The 17,511-nt window shown below is 50.1% G+C and overlaps 1 protein-coding gene across 7 annotated transcripts in view; it reads left to right on the top strand.

Annotated features, from left to right (window-relative positions):
* The window catches only part of LOC138164999 (sodium/glucose cotransporter 4-like), a 21,925-nt gene extending 7,236 nt beyond the window's left edge, over positions 1 to 14,689 (top strand). For all 7 annotated transcript variants that reach the window (XM_069093046.1, XM_069093042.1, XM_069093045.1 and 4 more), the window contains 12 exons: positions 201 to 305; positions 1,302 to 1,466; positions 1,879 to 1,984; positions 2,298 to 2,378; positions 2,581 to 2,786; positions 3,486 to 3,621; positions 5,082 to 5,189; positions 6,219 to 6,369; positions 7,569 to 7,737; positions 8,339 to 8,554; positions 9,103 to 9,253; positions 11,855 to 14,689. In XM_069093046.1, the coding sequence (XP_068949147.1) occupies positions 216 to 305; positions 1,302 to 1,466; positions 1,879 to 1,984; positions 2,298 to 2,378; positions 2,581 to 2,786; positions 3,486 to 3,621; positions 5,082 to 5,189; positions 6,219 to 6,369; positions 7,569 to 7,737; positions 8,339 to 8,554; positions 9,103 to 9,253; positions 11,855 to 12,063 (1,788 nt within the window). In that variant the 5' untranslated portion in view covers positions 201 to 215 and the 3' untranslated portion in view covers positions 12,064 to 14,689. The remainder of the gene's footprint in view (positions 1 to 200; positions 306 to 1,301; positions 1,467 to 1,878; positions 1,985 to 2,297; positions 2,379 to 2,580; positions 2,787 to 3,485; positions 3,622 to 5,081; positions 5,190 to 6,218; positions 6,370 to 7,568; positions 7,738 to 8,338; positions 8,555 to 9,102; positions 9,254 to 11,854) is intronic.
* Positions 14,690 to 17,511: the final 2,822 nt, after the last annotated feature.

The following is a 17,511-nucleotide window of genomic DNA, read 5'->3' as shown; positions in this document are numbered from 1 at the left end:
TCTCTCTCTCTCTCTCTCTCTCTCTCTCTCTCTCTCTCTCTCTCTCTGTCTAAAGATCTTCTAACTTCTCTGACGCCCATGAAGAAACTTGACACTATGACCGCTCATCCCCATCCATTAGGGAGCCCACCTCCCAAATCTAGTTACCCAGAAGCCCAGGCTTCAGCCCCTATCCCTGATCTCTCTCCTGTACCTTTCAGATTGGTGCCTCTCTGATGTCCAGCAATGTGGGCAGTGGCTTGTTCATCGGCTTGGCTGGGACAGGGGCAGCCGGGGGCCTGGCTGTGGGAGGCTTCGAGTGGAATGTGAGTAGCCCTTGGGAGCAATCACCAGCCCAGGCTGGGAGCTCCCGATCTCCAAGGAACATGAGCATAGCCACTCTACATTCAACTGAGATAGAAACATTTATCTGGACCTGGTTTCCTCTCTGTAACTTACTGCAAACTGTGATACATGAAAAGTTCGAGAGACATAATTTCTGGGTAATTTATCGTTTAATTAATTATGGCTAGTGAATAATTAATAAAAGGATGGTCACTTGGCTGTCTCTTGTGAATCAAAGATGGATCATGGCAGCCCCTTGGAAGAGCAGGTGCTCCCAACAGGCAGCAATCAGCTCTGATTGGTTAACAATTAATGAGAAGAATGAATATTATAATGAAAGGTGGGCCTATTCTAATGAGGGGTGGAAGACATGACCTGATTACATCACTCTTACTCCCAGACCACCCCTAGCCTTAGGCAATTTTAGACATAGGGTCTACCCATTCACCCCCCACCCCCAACCAAGCCTGAGCAGAACACAGTGGGCTTCCCCACTTGGGTGGCATCTGAACAGGATTGAGAAGAAATGTTCAATCCAATCTCATCATCAGCCCTAGTCTTCAGGGACTGATTTGACCTAGTAGAGAATAAGGAAATAGAAAGGGGAAAAATCCTGGCTCTCCCCAATAGTAATTTGTTATTAATATAAAAGATAAATAATAATTTCTCCCAAAACTCTAGATCCACTTAGAACATAGGATCTTGGAACATGGTCCCAGGAATGTCAGAGCTATAGGAAATTTAGAAACTGTCTAACCCCCCATTTTACCAGTGGAGAAACTGAGGCACAGAGTAGGGGGGTACCCTAAGATCACACAGAAAGTTGGTGGCAGAATCAAGCCTGCTGCTAGGACTCCTACCTTCTGGACCAGCAGAGCCTGACACATCTTGTGCAGGTAGCCGCCTACTTCACTAGTCTAGGGTCCAGCACATGAGAGCTCTGCTTTCATTCTTTCCTGCCCTTTGCCTTTACCCAGGCAACCTGGCTGCTGGTGGCGCTTGGCTGGATCTTTGTCCCCGTCTACATCGCGGCAGGGGTCGTCACGATGCCTGAGTACCTGAAGAAGCGATTTGGAGGCCAGAGGATCCAAGTGTACATGTCTGTCCTGTCCCTCATCCTGTATATCTTCACCAAAATTTCAGTGGGTAGATGTTCCTGCTCATGAGACTGCCCTGGGGTTCTATTTCCCCGAGGCACACACTGCCAAGCACTCTGGGGGGAGGAGGGTAATCATACACAGGCCTTTCCATCATTTACCTCATTTTGCCTTCACTCCTGAGGGAGGCAGGGAAGGCATTATGACCCCTCCTTTAAAGATTAGGAAACTGAGGCTCAGAGAACAGATTTATTTACTGACATACAGCAACAAGTCAGTGACTGGTCCAGAACTGGAACCCAGAACCTGTTTCCTCCTCCTCTTTGCCTCCTTTCTCACCTCACTTCCAGGCAAGCCAAGGCCCCTCTGAGAGCCTGGGAGGCCTGAGCTGGGAAGGGGGCCCTGGCATGGGGTCCTCCCCTCCCCCAGGACAGTGACTCCCATCTCATCTCATCAGACTGACATCTTCTCTGGAGCCCTGTTCATCAAGGCATCCTTGGGCTGGGATCTCTACCTATCCACAGTCATCCTGCTGGTTGTGACAGCCATCTACACCATCGCAGGTAATGGCCCTTGGAGTCATTTATGGACACCCAGAAGGAGTCAATGCAGAGAGACCAAGAGGAAGAGAAGGAAAAAGAAAGTGGCGGAGGGATGGGGGAAGAAGGAGGTGTGGAAAGACAGAGACAGAAACAAAGAGACAGAGAAAGAGAAACAGAGAAAGGCAGGGAGGGAGAGAGAGAAGAACAGAGAAGAAAGGAGAGAAGAGAGACACAGAGAGAAGGAAAAGTCAAGTCAAGCACCCTCCACTGGACACCCGGGAGCTGGGACAGCCCATTTGGTTGTGGACTGACCCCTGCCCTCCTCTAAACCTAGGGGGCCTGACTGCTGTGATCTACACAGATGCTCTGCAGACTCTCATCATGGTGGGGGGAGCCCTGGTCCTCATGTTCTTAGGTAAGGCCTCGTGGGTTCAGAGATAGGGGGTGAGGGTGGGCCTGATCACTCCCCAAGGACAGGTGCCATGTCCCCTGCTTCCTCAGCATCCCTACAGAGAGCCCAGGATATGTCTCCCCTGCCTTGCCCTGAAAGGAGACATGGGAAGGGATTCCATTCCATGACGCCCTGTCACCCATGAGCAGATGCTCTGACTTTGCAGGGTTTAAGGAAGTGGGCTGGTACCCAGGCCTGCAGGAGAAGTACAGCATGGCCATCGCCAATGTCACCGTGCCCAACACCACCTGCCACTTGCCTCGGTCTGATGCCTTCCACCTGCTCCGAGACCCTGTCACTGGGGACATCCCATGGCCCGGCCTCATCTTTGGGCTCACGGTGCTGGCCACGTGGTGCTGGTGCACAGACCAGGTACCTTGGCCCTCAACTGTCACAGTCCCGGGCAGGGCTCCCAGCCAGGCCCACTGCTCCTAGAAAAGGGGCCGGGGCACAAGCAGGCCCCAAAGGAGAGCCCATGGGAATGCCGACCTGGAAGAAGCCAGTCTGGCCTAGAGGAAATTCAACTCACCTAAGGGTCTAGTCCCTGCCAGGCAGACAGCACTGTAGGCCACGCAGCACAAAGTGGCTATGAGACTTTGGGCAAGCCCTTCCACCTCTGCCCCAGACAGCTCTCTCAGAGCGACTGTCCACCTGTTCTGGTGGGGGAGTCTCCCCACTGGGAGCTCCCTAAACCAAAGAAATCACAGGGCTCTCCTGCCCTGTCCCCAGATGTATCAGGTGCTTGGAGTCAGGAGCCCAGCTTTCCACCAGCTCGTTCTGTGAACTAAGTGACTTCCAGGCTGAGCCTCAGTTTCCTCATCTGTACAATGAGGATACTTATGCCTGCCCTGTGCCTTCACACTTAGGCGAGAACTGGGAGGAATTGAGTCAGGGCAGAGTCTGTGCCCAGAAAGAAGGCTCAGGCTGCTCTAGGCCGGGCATGAGTGAGTATGAGCTTCCTGGTGCTGGCTGCAGTCTGTGCTATGGGCCTCCCCAGCCCTGGTTCCCCCCACAAAGCTGCCCAGTCCTTGACCCCCCCCCATGACCTCCATTCCCCATCTCTCCCCACAGGTGATTGTGCAGAGATCCCTGTCAGCCAAGAACTTATCCCATGCCAAGGGGGGCTCTGTGTTTGGGGGCTACTTGAAAATCTTGCCCATGTTCTTCATTGTCATGCCCGGGATGATCAGCCGGGCCCTCTACCCAGGTATGGCCATCCTTGCTAGTCTCCAGGGGCAAGGAGGGATTGAGGTGAGATGTAGCAGCAGCAGCAGCAGAAACTTGGAGCTGGCAGGTCCTTCCAGGGCTCTAGTCCCTTCCCCCACAGATGAACAAGAACCCCATTTATACCCTCCCTGATGAGAGACCATCCTGCCTCTGATTAAAGACCTCTGAGCATGAGGAGCTCACTACCTCTCCGGGCAGTCCACCCCCCTAGGACAGCTCTCATGGGCAGGCTGCTTTTCTCTGACATCAAGTGGAAATCTGTCTTTACCAATGGCCCCAATGCTGAAGCCCAGATGCCCCAGTGCCTGCCTTCCCTGGCCGGGGTCCCAGGTTCTAGGCTTCTCCCTTAGTCCTAACCCCACCCATCTCTGCTGGCTTCGCTCCCCTGGTGGAGTGGAGAGAGCCCTGAACAGGAAGACTGGACACCTGATTCTAGTCACAGTCTAGGTCATCCAGCACTGATTAAGCCCCTTCTGTGTGCAGATCCCTTTTCTGGGCTGTGGGGGAGACATGAAGTTTGGATAAGACCCTGTCCCTGCATTCTGGAGCTCAGTTTAGTGTATGAGGGGGAGGGTTTAGGAGGCCGAAAAGATCAGGGGACGAGAACCACCCAGGGCTGGAGGAAGGTTAGCAGCTGTCCACAGGAATCATGGGAGTACCATCAGAGGGGAGACATTGGGAGGATGGGTAGGAATCCCCCAGGGGAAGGGTCCTGGTGAGCCCAAGTCATCTACATGCTTGGGGCCTCAACTCTCAGCTTCCTCAGCTGCAAAATTAAGTGATCTATAAAGGCCCTCCCAGGTGTGCTTGCTTCAAGACATTATGTGTTCTATGTTCTAAGGTTGCCCCCCCATTCTCAGGTTCTAGGTTCTGAGTGCCCTCCTACTGCTGATGTTCTGTGTTCTAAGATTCCTTCCACTCAGTTCTGACATTCTCTGTTCTAAGGACCACTACCCCCAGCTGACATTCCCTATTCTCCGGTCCCTTCTAGCTCTGACCTTTGTTCTAAGATCTCTCCCAGCTCTGACATTATTTAGTCTAAGACCCCTCTCAGTTTCAACATTCTCTGTTCTAAAGGTCTCAGCTCTGACCTTTTTAGCCTCTAGAATCCTTCCAAAACCATTAATGTCAGAAAAGGGCTTAATATATAATTTCCTCTGGAGCCATCTTATTTTCACGAAGGGTCAATCCCTTAACCCAAAGGAGTAGTTTTCTAGGCATGGGGCTCTGTGGATGACCTGGAGAGGAAGGACTTTGAGGCAGGGGGTTTCCCTATACCCCAAGGCACAGGTCTTTGTCCTTCCCAACATAGGCCTGGCCCTGCCCCACCTCCACCATCCTCTCTGGGTAGACGGCCACCCTATTGGGGACACAGGCAGGTGCCAGTGACCCTGGGGGTCAGCCTCCCCTCAGTCCTGACTTCTACTTTGGATTTTACAGATGTGGTTGGCTGTGTGGACCCTGACATCTGCCAGGCCATCTGTGGGGCCCGAGTGGGCTGTTCTAACATTGCATACCCCAAATTGGTGATGGAGCTCATGCCTGTAGGTGAGGCTTGACTTGGCCTTTGGGTCTGGGGGGACAGCTTGTTAGGGAGGGGCATCAAAGGAAGGGCAGGCAAGAGGGAAGGCCACAACTAGAAACTTTTGCAGCTGGGCTAAGTGGAGGGTGGGGATTAGATGGGGAGGCATTGGGAGAGGTGAGGTATTGCACCCTGGGATACCAGGGGAAGAAACTTTGCATCCCTGGCTGGGTGCTCTTGTCTCTAGGGGCAGAGCTAAGCTTTGGAGCAAGGGCACAGGTAGATGAAGCTGGTGGCAACATGGGCAAGGGATATGGTCTCTGCCACTGCCACTATGGAGAAAAAGCCACTCCCCCTCAGTGTTGACAGCACCTTCTAAATTGTCCACCCTGGGACAAAATCCCAGCTGACTCTCCCTAGTTACCCCTCTCCTGGAATGGATGGTGCCTTGATTATCTTATGCCTATCTGTGTATCCCCAACCCTTAGCACGGTGCCTGGCACACAGTAAGTAGGCACTTAAATGTTTGCTGACTGACTGACTGACTGACCTGGGTCACTATGTGACCTCAGGCAAATCCCCTCCCTTCTCTAGACCTCAGTCCTCGAGCTTAATGTTGTACATTTAGCCCAGTGAGGTCAGGAAGGCAGGGCTTGGTCTCCCCACCCTAGAGTACAGAGAGGGGAAGGAGCCTGTGGCAGAAAAACCAAGACTTAGCTATGTTTCTCTTGACTCCAGACCTATGCATTTCCTAATCTCCATATCTAGGCAGAGAGATGAGTTCCCGAGGGTTTTCTTTTCCCCCAGGCAATAGGACTGAAAGTGAAGCCTGGAGCTCCTGGACTCTGCTTGGCCCTGAGCTGGGACCTGTGGGCCTTGAGATGAAGCCCATGGGTCCTGTAGCTGCTTATTCCCCAGCCTGGCCTCAGTGGCTCCCTCCAGGATGCCAGAGGGACGTTCAGATGAATTTTGCAGCTTGCCTGCTTGGCCCCCAGCCAGCCCCAGCTGGTGCCTGTGGGCCTGCCATCCCAGAGGGTGCTTTTCTCTCCCAACAGGGCTTCGGGGCCTGATGATTGCTGTCATCATGGCGGCCCTCATGAGCTCCCTCACCTCCATCTTCAACAGCAGCAGCACACTCTTCGCCATTGACATCTGGCTGCGCTTCCGCAGGAAGGCGACGGATCGGGAGCTGATGGTGGTGGGCAGGTCCTGGCTGCCTCCCTGGGTTCTCACACTGCCCCCTCCCATCCATGGGTTGGGGGCCCTCACCCCTCCTCTCCAGGTCCCTCTGCTGTGGTTGGCAGGTGCCAGTCCTGCAAACCCTGTCCCTGGGTGACCTTGGACAAATCGGGTCCCTTCTCCATTCTTCAGATTCTCCTCTATCAATGAAGGGATTGGACTAGGTGCCCCCTAATGTTCCTCCCACTTCTATATTTCTGCGCTCCAAGTTGGCATCCAAGAGGCATGACCACAGGCCAGAGCCAACCCTGTAGCCACCAAAGCATCTCCAAGACTTGCCCTGAGGCTTCTTTCTCTGGGTAGGGTTTAGGTCATCAGGAAGGAGGAAGAGGAAATTCTGAATGGGAAGGACCAGCCTGGGCAAAAGTATCCAAGCCAGAATGAGCTTGGTGTGCCTAGAGATGGGGAAGAGGGCAGCTTGGCCAAGGGCATGTGGGTGAGCAGCAGGGAAATGGAGAGACTAGGCTCTCAAGTGCCAGGACTTTATCTGAAGGCCACAAGAGTCCAGCAAATGTCTAGGACTCTCTGGATCCATTCCTGGCCTGGCCTGTCAGGGTGATGACATCATCAAAGTAGGAAGGAAGGTGGCCTAATCCTGGTACTCAGAGTCACAAGATCAGTACAGGGGACAAAGGTGCAGAAAAGCCAGGATGGGGAGTTCAGCCTTCCTGAGTGAGCCTGGCTATGTGTGTCCCATGATTAAAGGACACCCACTGTCATACCTGGGAGCGAGGGAGGTATCAGTAGAATGTGGAACACAGCATGGCAGAGCTGGGAGGGTGCCTAGAACAGTAAGGGGCCTGAGAGCAGGGGATGCCAGGGCTGGGAGGGGCCTGAGAACAGGGGATGGCAGGGCTGGGAGGGGAGGGGCCTGAGAACAGGGAATGGCAGAGCTGGGAGGGACCTGGGAGATCACCTGGTTTAAATTTCTCATTTTAAGAGTAGGGAAATGGAGACTTAGCCAAGGTGACACAGCCAGACAGTGGTAGAGGTGGACCTACCCAAGGGTCCTGACTTGCTGGTGGAGGCTCTTCTTGGCCTACTCCATAACTTGGTCTCTGAGGTTGGGGAAGTTTCTGGCTCCAGGCCCTCCTCTGCAGGTGGCCTGATGCCAACAGCTCCATCTGGGTCCTGGCCTGAGGCCTTCTCTGGCCCCTCCCCCACAGGGTGTTCATCGTGGGCTTGGTGGTCATCAGCATCGTCTGGATTCCCATCATCCAGAACGCCAACAGCGGGCAGCTCTTTGACTACATCCAGTCAGTCACCAGCTACCTGGCACCCCCCATCACCGCCCTCTTTGTTCTGGCCATCTTCTGCCATAGGGTCACAGAGCCTGTGAGTGCCTGGTGCTGGGGGAGGGGAGGAAGCCACCGCAGGTGCTGCAAGACCCCTGACCTGGGGGCTAGTGCGGCAGAGAGCTTAGCACCATCATCGTCATGGCTCTCAGAAAAAGGACTGGATTCAGAGCCAGCCAGCTTGAATCAAACTCTGCCTTCCCACTTACTCTGAGACCTCAGGCAACTCTCTCCCCTTCTGGTCCCTGTAAAATGAGGAGGTTTGTCACAAAGGCTCCTCCTAGCACCAACCCTTTGATCCCATAATCCTATAATTCATAATGAAAATACAGGCCCCTTCCCTTCTCTGGGCCTCGGTTTCCCCCCAAATGAGAAAGAATTTTCTAACAAGATCTGTCCAACAGGCTTGAGAGGTACTGAGCTCCCTGTCACTGGAGATGTTCAGTTCTAGGCTGCCTGACTCCCAGAGAGAGGCTGCCTGGGCCCTAGAATTAGAGAACACTGGCTTAGCCTTGGGCTCAGGATCTGCTGGCAGGGTTCTAGGCATTGTGGCAGAGTGGCAGGGAGGTCTGGCCCTTTGGGAGCTGCCTGGGCTCCTTGGTGACTGGCTCCTGCCTGGGGCTGCTGCCCTTTCTCTGCAGGGAGCCTTCTGGGGCCTCATCTTCGGCCTGCTGGTCGGTGCCCTCCGTATGATCCTGGAGTTCTGCTACAGGGCCCCCTCATGTGGGGAGCAGGACACCCGGCCAGCCATCCTGAGGGACGTGCACTACCTCTACTTTGCACTACTGCTCTGTGGCCTCACAGCCTTCGTCATCATCGTGGTCAGCCTCTGCACTCCTCCCATCCCTAAGGAGAAGGCAGGTTCCAGCCTGAGAGGGCAGGGCTGGATGGTACAGCACCAGTGTCTGGCCCCATGCTGTGCCATATGTGTGGTGGTCATGCCTGTGACTCAGCCTCTCAGGCCTCAGTTTCCTTCTTTGTAAAATGAGAGTCTTGGGTTGCATGATCTCAAAGGCCCTTTCAGATCTAGGTCTGTCAACTTTGACCATGGAAAAGTAGAGCTGTGGGGACCTAAAGACAGAATGTCAGAACTGGGAGGGAGCTTAGAACAGGGAGTGTCAGGGCTGGGAGGGAGCTTAGAACGGGGGATGTCAGAGCTGGGAGGGGCCTGAGAATGAATGATTGAAAGAGCTACTGAATGAATGAAGAAAAGGCATTCATTAAGGACTTGTCAGTGACAGCGGTGTCAGAGCCAGGCAAGAGTCTGACTGGGGGCTTGGGGTTCTCTGTAGTCACCATTCCTCCCCAGCCTCTGGCACCTAAGCAGGGAGCCTGCCACCACCACCCCCAGGACGCTTTTTTTCCTTTGACCTCTGACTGGAACCACTGGATTCTCTCCCTCCAGCTCATCCCCCTGACTTGGTGGACCCGGAACTGCAGCCCACCCGGTCTGGAAGGGCAATATCATACCCACCCGCCGAGGGACAGGGAGCCAACCTCGACAGCCCAGGAGAGTCAGACAGAAGACAGTGACCTTAAAAAGAAGGAATCCCCAGGTGAGCTGGGGCCGGGGAGAGGCAGGAAGACCCCACTGTGCAAAGATGGCCCCAGGAGAAGCAAGCAGGCCCCTAGGGCCTCCCGGGGTGTCTTTGGTACTAGGAGATTTGAGATGTTTCCCGCTCCCTCCATTCAAGGTTCAACTTCAGTTTCTACAAGAACCCTTCCATAACCTCCCAAACGTTAGGCTTTTCCTCCCCCTTGCTGTTACTTTGTATTGATTTATATGCTTTTGTTTCACCCATAGAATATAAAACCCTTGAGGGCAGGAGTCCTTTTCATGTTTGTTTGTGTCCCTAGAACCTGGCTCAGTTCCTTGTATACAGCAGGTACTGAATAAGTGTTTGTGGCATTGAATTGGAGCCAGGAAGTCTGGGTTCTAGCTTGGCTTTGCTGTTTCACTGCCCCGGGATGTAGGCGAGTCATTGTCATCTCTGAGTCTTAGTTTTCTCCTTTAAAACGGAGAGAATAAGACTTGGATACCTACATGACATAGCAAGTAGATGCAATGGGAAACAGAATTGGAGAGAGCAAGTTCACAGGAAACAAAACCCAAGAAAAAAATGATAACAGTAACCTAATCTGTCTGTACCTATGTAGTACCCCCCTGGCCTATCTCCTCAAGTTACAAGTTGGCAGGTTGGGTGGAGGGGGTGATGACAGCTGCTCCCTCCAGTTCAGGAGCACACTGTGGGGACACACTCTTAAGCCCCTGCCAGTGAGCTCACCATTAATCATCAGCCAGGAGACACAGTGATCTCAAAGCAAAAGCAATCACTGAGGAGAAATAGTAAGACATGGTCTATGAACCACTCCCCCACAGGCCTCAGGGCACACTCTTACACAAATACATATGGCATCAGTGGGAAAAGTGGTGAATTGGTAGTGAAGCATATATGGAGGGAACTCACGTGACCAGCATAACTGTTACTGCAGAACCCAATATCATTTCTCTTTTGCGGTATCTCATGCTGAGCACAGTGTCTCTGCTGAGCAGAGCCCTCAGCTGGACTCCTTAAGCCTGTTCCTTCTGCAGCTCTACTCTCTACTGCCAAGGCTGGTCCTCTCTGGAAGTCAGTTCTCCTCTCTGCTGCCATATGTCATGCTCTATTCCCAGCTCTCTGTGTCTGTCACTCTCTCTATACTTTTCTAGATGCAGCATCCCTTACTGGGGAAGTAGTTCTGATATGTGGCCTATGACGGGAGGAAATTGATGAAATCCTCCCCCTTCCTCCTTCTCTTAGAGGCTCAGGGGTCACACTACCTTCATGTGCCATGCTTCACATGTGTCTTGACTGCCCAAAGAGCTGTCAAACTCAGCTTTTTTAAAGGTCACCAAAGGTGTAGCCAATCTTTGGCCAATGAATGGCCAGCTGTCCTCTTAATACCATGAGAAAAAAAATTCCTCCACACTTCATAAAAGACTAACTTGTCGACACATTTTTGCATTTCATTTTGACATTTTAGTACCTCATTATTTCTCTTATCTGCCCCCTTCATTTCTGTGATTCCATCTCCACACAAAAAGCACAAAATGTGGGCAACAAGCAAAAAGAAGCCAACACAGTGAAGAGAAAAGAGGTCATCTGATCTCATTTGGATCATCAAGACTTGATGGGGTGAAATCCCTAACGGGAATCCATTCATCTAGCAATCAATAAGCATTTATTGGGTTATGCTAGGTACTGAGTATACAAAGACCAAACTGAAACAGTGCTTGCCTTCAAAGGGTTTACATTCTAATGGGGGAGACAGATAGATAAATAGAGAGATAGGTAGATAGACAGACAGACAGATAGATATAGACACAGATATATAGATATGCAATATAACAAACAGAATGAAGATAAGTTCATTGTGGGGGACTAGTAGCTGTGATGGGGGGCGGGGTAGATATTATATCAAAGGATCAGAGAGTCTGAGAATTGGAAGGGACCTCAGTGGCCATCTAGGTCAACCTTATACAAAACCAAGGCTTCATATGGAAGGTTCTGCTTGAGTTGGGTCTCAAAGGAAACCAGGGATCCTATGAGAAAGTTTTTTTTTTTTAAAGCACTCGGGGTTAAGTAACTTGCTCAAGGTTACACAGCCAGTTATTTCTGGGTGTGGTACTGAGTGTCTGAGCCCGGGATTCGATCTCCAGGTCGTCCCAACACTGGAGCCCGTGCTCTTACTCGCTGAGCCACCTGGCCGCCCCTAAGCAATTGGGGTTAAGTAACTTACTCAAGGTTACACGGCCAGGTGTTTCTGGGTGGGTGCTAAGTGCCTGAGCCCGGGATTCGATCTCCAGGTCTTCTCAACACTGGAGCCGGTGCTCTTACTTGCTGTGCTACCTGGCTGCCCCATTCTATGAGAAAGTTGATTCCAAACACGGGGTGCAGTGAGTATAAAGGCACCAAAAGGGAAATGGAGCAGCGTGGATTCAGGGTGTCTAGTGGACCAGTATGTTTGCGTCTCAGAGTGTGTGGAGGGGAGTAATGTATAAGAAGTGTAGAATGTGTCCTAGGGGAATGTACATGATTCTGATGGTCAGGGCTCAGCCTGGGGCCATGAAACAAGGTGTCCCTCTTGCCCAGCTCTGCTTATTCTCTCCTTCCCAGGCCCCACCCAGTCCTGTTGGCAGAAGTTTTATTTCTGGTTCTGTGGGTTTTCTCTGACCCCCACACCTATCCTGAGTCCTGCAGAGAAGGCCGCAATGGAAAGGAAACTGACAAGCATTGAGGAGACCCCACTATGGAGGCAAGTTTGCAACATCAATGCCATCTTCCTACTGGCTATCAACATCTTCCTCTGGGGCTACTTTGCCTAAGTGGCTGCTGTGGCCCCACATCCATTTGGGAGGCGTAAACCAAGTCATATCAAACTGGCTGAAAGGCCAGCATTGGATTTCATGAAGGAAGCCCCCTGAACACGAGCTGTGGCCCTCATGGAGCATGGCAAGTCAGTCGGTACTGAACGGTCAATCTCCCACCTCCCCGCCTTCATCTCGGCTGACTGGTAGCTGCCGAACAGCTCAATGCACACGATACTAGACTTGGAGCTTGAAGCTTTATCCATATCCTCCTGGCTCTGATACCCATTAGCAGTGTGACCTCGGCAAAGTCACCCCTCTGATGTCTCCTCATCTGTACAGCCAGCTAAGGTCTACGAAGCACTTTGCCCACAACGGCCTTGTGAGGTAGGGAGTAAGATTACATGCTCCCTTCACAGATTCGGAAGCTGAATCTCCAAGGGGAAAAGGGACTTCCTGAGGATGACAGAGTAAATCAGTGGGAAGGTCTGACCAGACCCCTTTGTCTGGCAGTATTTCTGCTCTTCCAAACTTCCCGGCATTCTGACCTGAGACAGTGTCTTGGATCTGGGTCAGGGAAGATGCCTGCTTCTCTCCTCCTTCCAGCAGGTACTTCCCCATAATCTCCTGAGTGCCCGGGAGCTCCCTAGGGGCTGCAAGGGAGCCAGGAGGAGGCAGGAGCTGGGAAGACACTCGTCAGCTGAGTGAGGTTTGATGTCTCACTCCCTGCTCACTTTCCCTTTCAAAATCCCTGCCTTCATCCCTTCCTGGGGCCCCAACAGCTTTGCCTTGCTGAAGCCCTGCTGCAAATATGCCATTCTGGTATTTCAAAACCTTCTTTGGTTCCCTACTCTTAAGGGTTAAAATACACACTCCCTGTCCTAGTCTAAGGTAAGCAACCTTACCTCTCCATCTTCCCTTCTGCCCCCTCCATACCCTCTACATTCTTCCACTCTGGTCTGGAAGACTCTTGGTCCCTCACTCTCACCCTGTCCCATCCCTTCCCTGGGCCTGCATTCCCAGTGTTCCCCACTCTTAGAAAGAATTCCTCTTCTCTCCCATGCCCATCTGTATTGGTTGAAGTTGATTCCATCCTTCAAAGCCCAGCCAGGGGCCACTGTCTCCAGGTAGCCTCACCTGCTGCCTCTGATAAACGTTAACCCCCTTCTTCAAATGCCTCAATGTTCTTCACTCTTCTCCATTTCTCCATTCACCCTCAGCTTTGCATCATACTTACTCGTGTCCCTATAAGAATTTAAACCCTATGAGGTCAGGGACTGTATAATTTGTCATTTCCCTGAGGCAATTGGTGTTAAATGACTTGCTCAGGGTCATTCAGCTAGTGTCTGGGGCTGGATTTGCAACTGTCATCTTTGTCTACCCAGTGGGAGCTTAGGGCTCTGCACATAGTAGGAGCTTCATAAATGACTTTTCCCATTCTGCCACTCCACAATGATCCCTTCTAATTCACTTACAGAACTACTCCAACTACCTCCACTGGCATTTTCTTAGGATCATTGAATGGTGGACTCCTAGACTCTAAGAGATGGCTGGATCCCCAGAGAGCAGCTAGTCCATTCTCTCCAGGCAAGAATCCTCCATAACTTCCAGGACAAAGGGCGGTTTAGCAACTTCTTGGAAACGTCCTGTGACAGTTGAGGCAGCCCATCCCATGGTTGGCCAACTCACAGAAAACTTTTCCTTAGGTTAAGTCCTTGGGCCTCCTGAAGACAGAAGAGGCCTTGAGGGATTTGCTATAAGGGGTTAAGGACAAACAATCAAGGACAATCTCAGGCAGAGAGATATCTATGTGAGGGGGCAGTGGGCTTACCCAATACCTCCAGAGACATTCCCCTGCACCACTGGCTCATAAGCCCCTCCTTTTGGGGAGCTCATACTCTGGAAGATGGGGAGGTATATATGAGAGGAGAGATAGAACTGAGTTGAGAGCCCAAGCAAGAATTCAGTGGGTGAGTCAAGGCTGAGTTAAAGATGGTGGGTAGGGAGGTGCATAGAGGTCTGCAGCCAGCCAACACAAAGGCCCGTTGCTGGTGGCCTATGGCTTGTACTTATCACCCCATTCTTCTGCAACCATTCATTTCAGGTGAACTCTGGCAGGAGGCAGGACCACTTGGGAAGAGGTGGGAAGGGGAGGAAACTTAAGAGTTTTAAACATCTGAACTAGAAGGATCATTAGAGAACATCTAATCCAACCCTCTCATTTTACAAAAGGGGAAACTGAGTCCAAGGGAGGTGATGTGGCTTGCACAGGCGAGTTTACACAATGAGCTAAGGATAAGTGAGCTGCCAAAGCATTGCTACATCTGCTGAGATTGGCGGATCTCATTCTTTGTAGATGATTATTTCCTGTTTCCCTTCAAGACTCAGCTCAAGCCCCACCTCCTCGAAGGGGCCTTTGCCAGTCTCCCAGATGCTATGACTGTTTCCTACTGGATTTTGTCTCATTAACTCTTTATGTATCTTGCACATACTTTCTATCTTGTCTCCACTTTAAGAATGGAAACTCCTTGAGGGCAGGATCTGTTGAATTTTTATCTTTATATCCTCAGCACTTAGCTACTGCCTGACACACAGTAAACATCTGGTGCTTAATAAATGTTTATTGATTGATTGGTTTCTGAGATTACATTGAATGCAGATTAATTAGGAGCTTATACTATACTAGGGGTCTTCAATACATGAGCAGATAAATAAGTAAGAGTGCTAACAGTTGTGGGGGGGGGGGGGAGGAAAGGCCAGAGCATCTGAGATTCCAAGAGGCACAAATGAGGAGGGAGAGCCTCTAGGTAGGGGGAAAGCCAGTGCAAAGACAGAGGCAGGAGATGGGAGGTTGTATGTGAGGAATTGCAAGCATATAGTAATCCTCTACCTTTAATTTACTCATATATACATGATATATTATTAATCATTAAGATTATATAAAATTATATATTATATATATAATATAATCTATGTTAAGGAGTTTTCAAACTTTAAAGTACTTTATAAGTCACATTTGGGGCGGCCAGGTAGCACAGCAAGTAAGAGCACCGGCTCCAGTGTTGAGAAGACCTGGAGATCGAACCCCGGGCTCTGACACTTAGCACCCACCCAGAAACACCTGGCCGTGTAACCTTGAGCAAGTTACTTAACCCCAATTGCTTAGGGGTGGTCAGGTGGCTCAGCGAGTAAGAGCACGGGCTCCAGTGTTGGGACGACCTGGAGATCGAATCCCGGGCTCAGACACTCAGCAACACACCCAGAAATAACTGGCCATGTAGCCTTGAGCAAGTTACTTAACCCCGATTGCTTAAAAAAAAAAGAAAAAAAAAGTCACATTAACAAGCACTCATCAACAGTCAACTGTATGCCAGGCACTGTGCTAAGCCTTGGGATAACAAAGTCAATCCGTCAGTCCATAAGCATTTATTAAATGCCTACTATGTGTCAGGCATTGTGCTAAACATGGGGAGTACAAAGAAAGGTGAAAAACAGTCACCACCCTCAAGGAGCTGATCAAGAAGGGAATCGATAATGAAGATTCAGCTTCAAAGTGTGTTACGTGTTTTGGACAGGTGGCTGTTAGACATTTCTGGCACAGCCCTGGGAAGAACGCTGAGGAAACTGGAAAGGTGCTGGGCAGAAATCAGATTTAGAGCTGCCTCTTACACCAAACGCTACAAAGAAGGCAAAATGGAAATGCTTCCCATAAAAATTAGAGGGACACATGGGGGTGACTAGGGGGCACAGTGAATAGAGCACCAGACCTGCAGTTAGGAGGACCTGAGTTCAAATCTGACCTCAGACACTTAACACAAAACCAGCCATGTGACCTTGGGCAAGTCACTTAACCCCAATTGACCTGCCTTCCTCCCTCCAAAAAAAGCAAAAAAAAAAAATCAGAGGGGAACAAAATCAGATATCATGTCACAAATACAGTTACAGGAGACTTAACCAAACAAACTACAGAGGAAACCACAAAAGATAAAATAGAAGAAATGAATGAAATAGAAATAGAAAAGTGTTTGCACAAAGGAAAAAAAATAAACACAACTTAGGATAAGAAGGAAAGCAAGTATTCAAAAGGAAAAAAATATTTGCATAATATATCTCTGATAAGGGTCTCATATCCAAGATAAATAGGGAACTAAGACAAATATAAAGCACCAAAAACCATTCCCCAAGGGATAAGTAATTGTCAAAGGGTAGGTACAAATATTTCTTAATTGAAGACTTAAAAGTTGCTAACAACTATATAAAAATGCTTTGACCCACTAATTATAAGAGAAAGGCAAATTAAAAAAAACTCTTCCCAGCCTGCTCTACCCCATGCCTCTTCCACAAACACCATGATGATTTCCACCTCCTCCCCACCTGTTACTTGGACTTTGTCCCCCGGTTCCCTGACTCTGATAACTGAGTTCTTGTCTTACCTTTCTGGGGCTCAGGTCTCCACACCATCCTCTGGCTAACTCTATGGTATACACCTACACAATCATCTCTCCTGTTTTCTATCTCCCCTTTATGTATTGCCTTACTCCATCAGAATGTAGGTTCCTTGAGGGCTGGAACTGACTTGCTAGCCTCTACCTTTTTTTTTTTTGCTTTTTTGGAGGGGGTAAGGCAGGGCAATTGGGGTTAAGTAACTTGCCCAAGGACACACAGCTAGTTTTTTGTGTTAAGTGTCTCAGGCTGGATTTGAACTCCGGTCCTCCTGACTCCAGGGTTGGTGCTCTATTCACTGTGCCACCTAGCCACTTTTTTTTTTTACCTATACTTGTTTAGCCAGCACTTAGCATATATTAAGCACTTAACAGAAGCTCTGTCTCTGAGGTTTTATCTTGTACACATCAGCTTAGCAAAGATGACAAAAGATTCTTAATCTTGGAGAGGCTTTTGAAAGTCAAGCACACTCATACACTGTTAGTGGAGCTGCGAATTGTTCCAATCACTTTGGAAGTAATTTGGAATCATGCCAAGGTAATAACTAAAATGTCCCTATTCTTTGACCCAGAGATCCTATATATGGTGTGTGTGTGTGTGATGCATGCATGTATGTATATATGTATGCACATGTGTGTGTGTGCCAAGGAAGTCAAAGGCAGAAAGGTCCCATATACATCAAGATATATGGTAACAATGACCCAAGTACAAAGTTCACAGCTATTATATTAGAAACAAAGTGGAGTACAGGAATATAACAGAATATGCTACTCTCAGTGGCAGAGAAAGACTAAACCACGTAAGTCTGATCAATTAACCCTATGTAATGTCCTAGTGAGATTAAGTCAATGGAAGGAGACTTGGTGCATCTTCTTCCAAAGCAATTAGCATTGGGTAAGTATACTGCCCTCCCCCACCTTGTTCCTTCCCAGTCAGTTCCAATAACTTCAGCAACCTGAGTGAAGGCCGAGAACAGAAGTAAGAGAAAACTAGCTTCCTCCCTCCCTTTCCAGAATTACCTGA

Source organism: Petaurus breviceps, unplaced genomic scaffold, assembly GCF_028583685.1.
Source record: "Petaurus breviceps papuanus isolate PSGF00001 unplaced genomic scaffold, PetGlider_PUasm1.0 207, whole genome shotgun sequence".
NCBI classification, from domain to species: domain Eukaryota; kingdom Metazoa; phylum Chordata; class Mammalia; order Diprotodontia; family Petauridae; genus Petaurus; species Petaurus breviceps.
The sequence above is the reverse complement of the archived record's forward strand: the minus strand, read 5'-3'. Positions and strand labels throughout refer to the sequence as shown.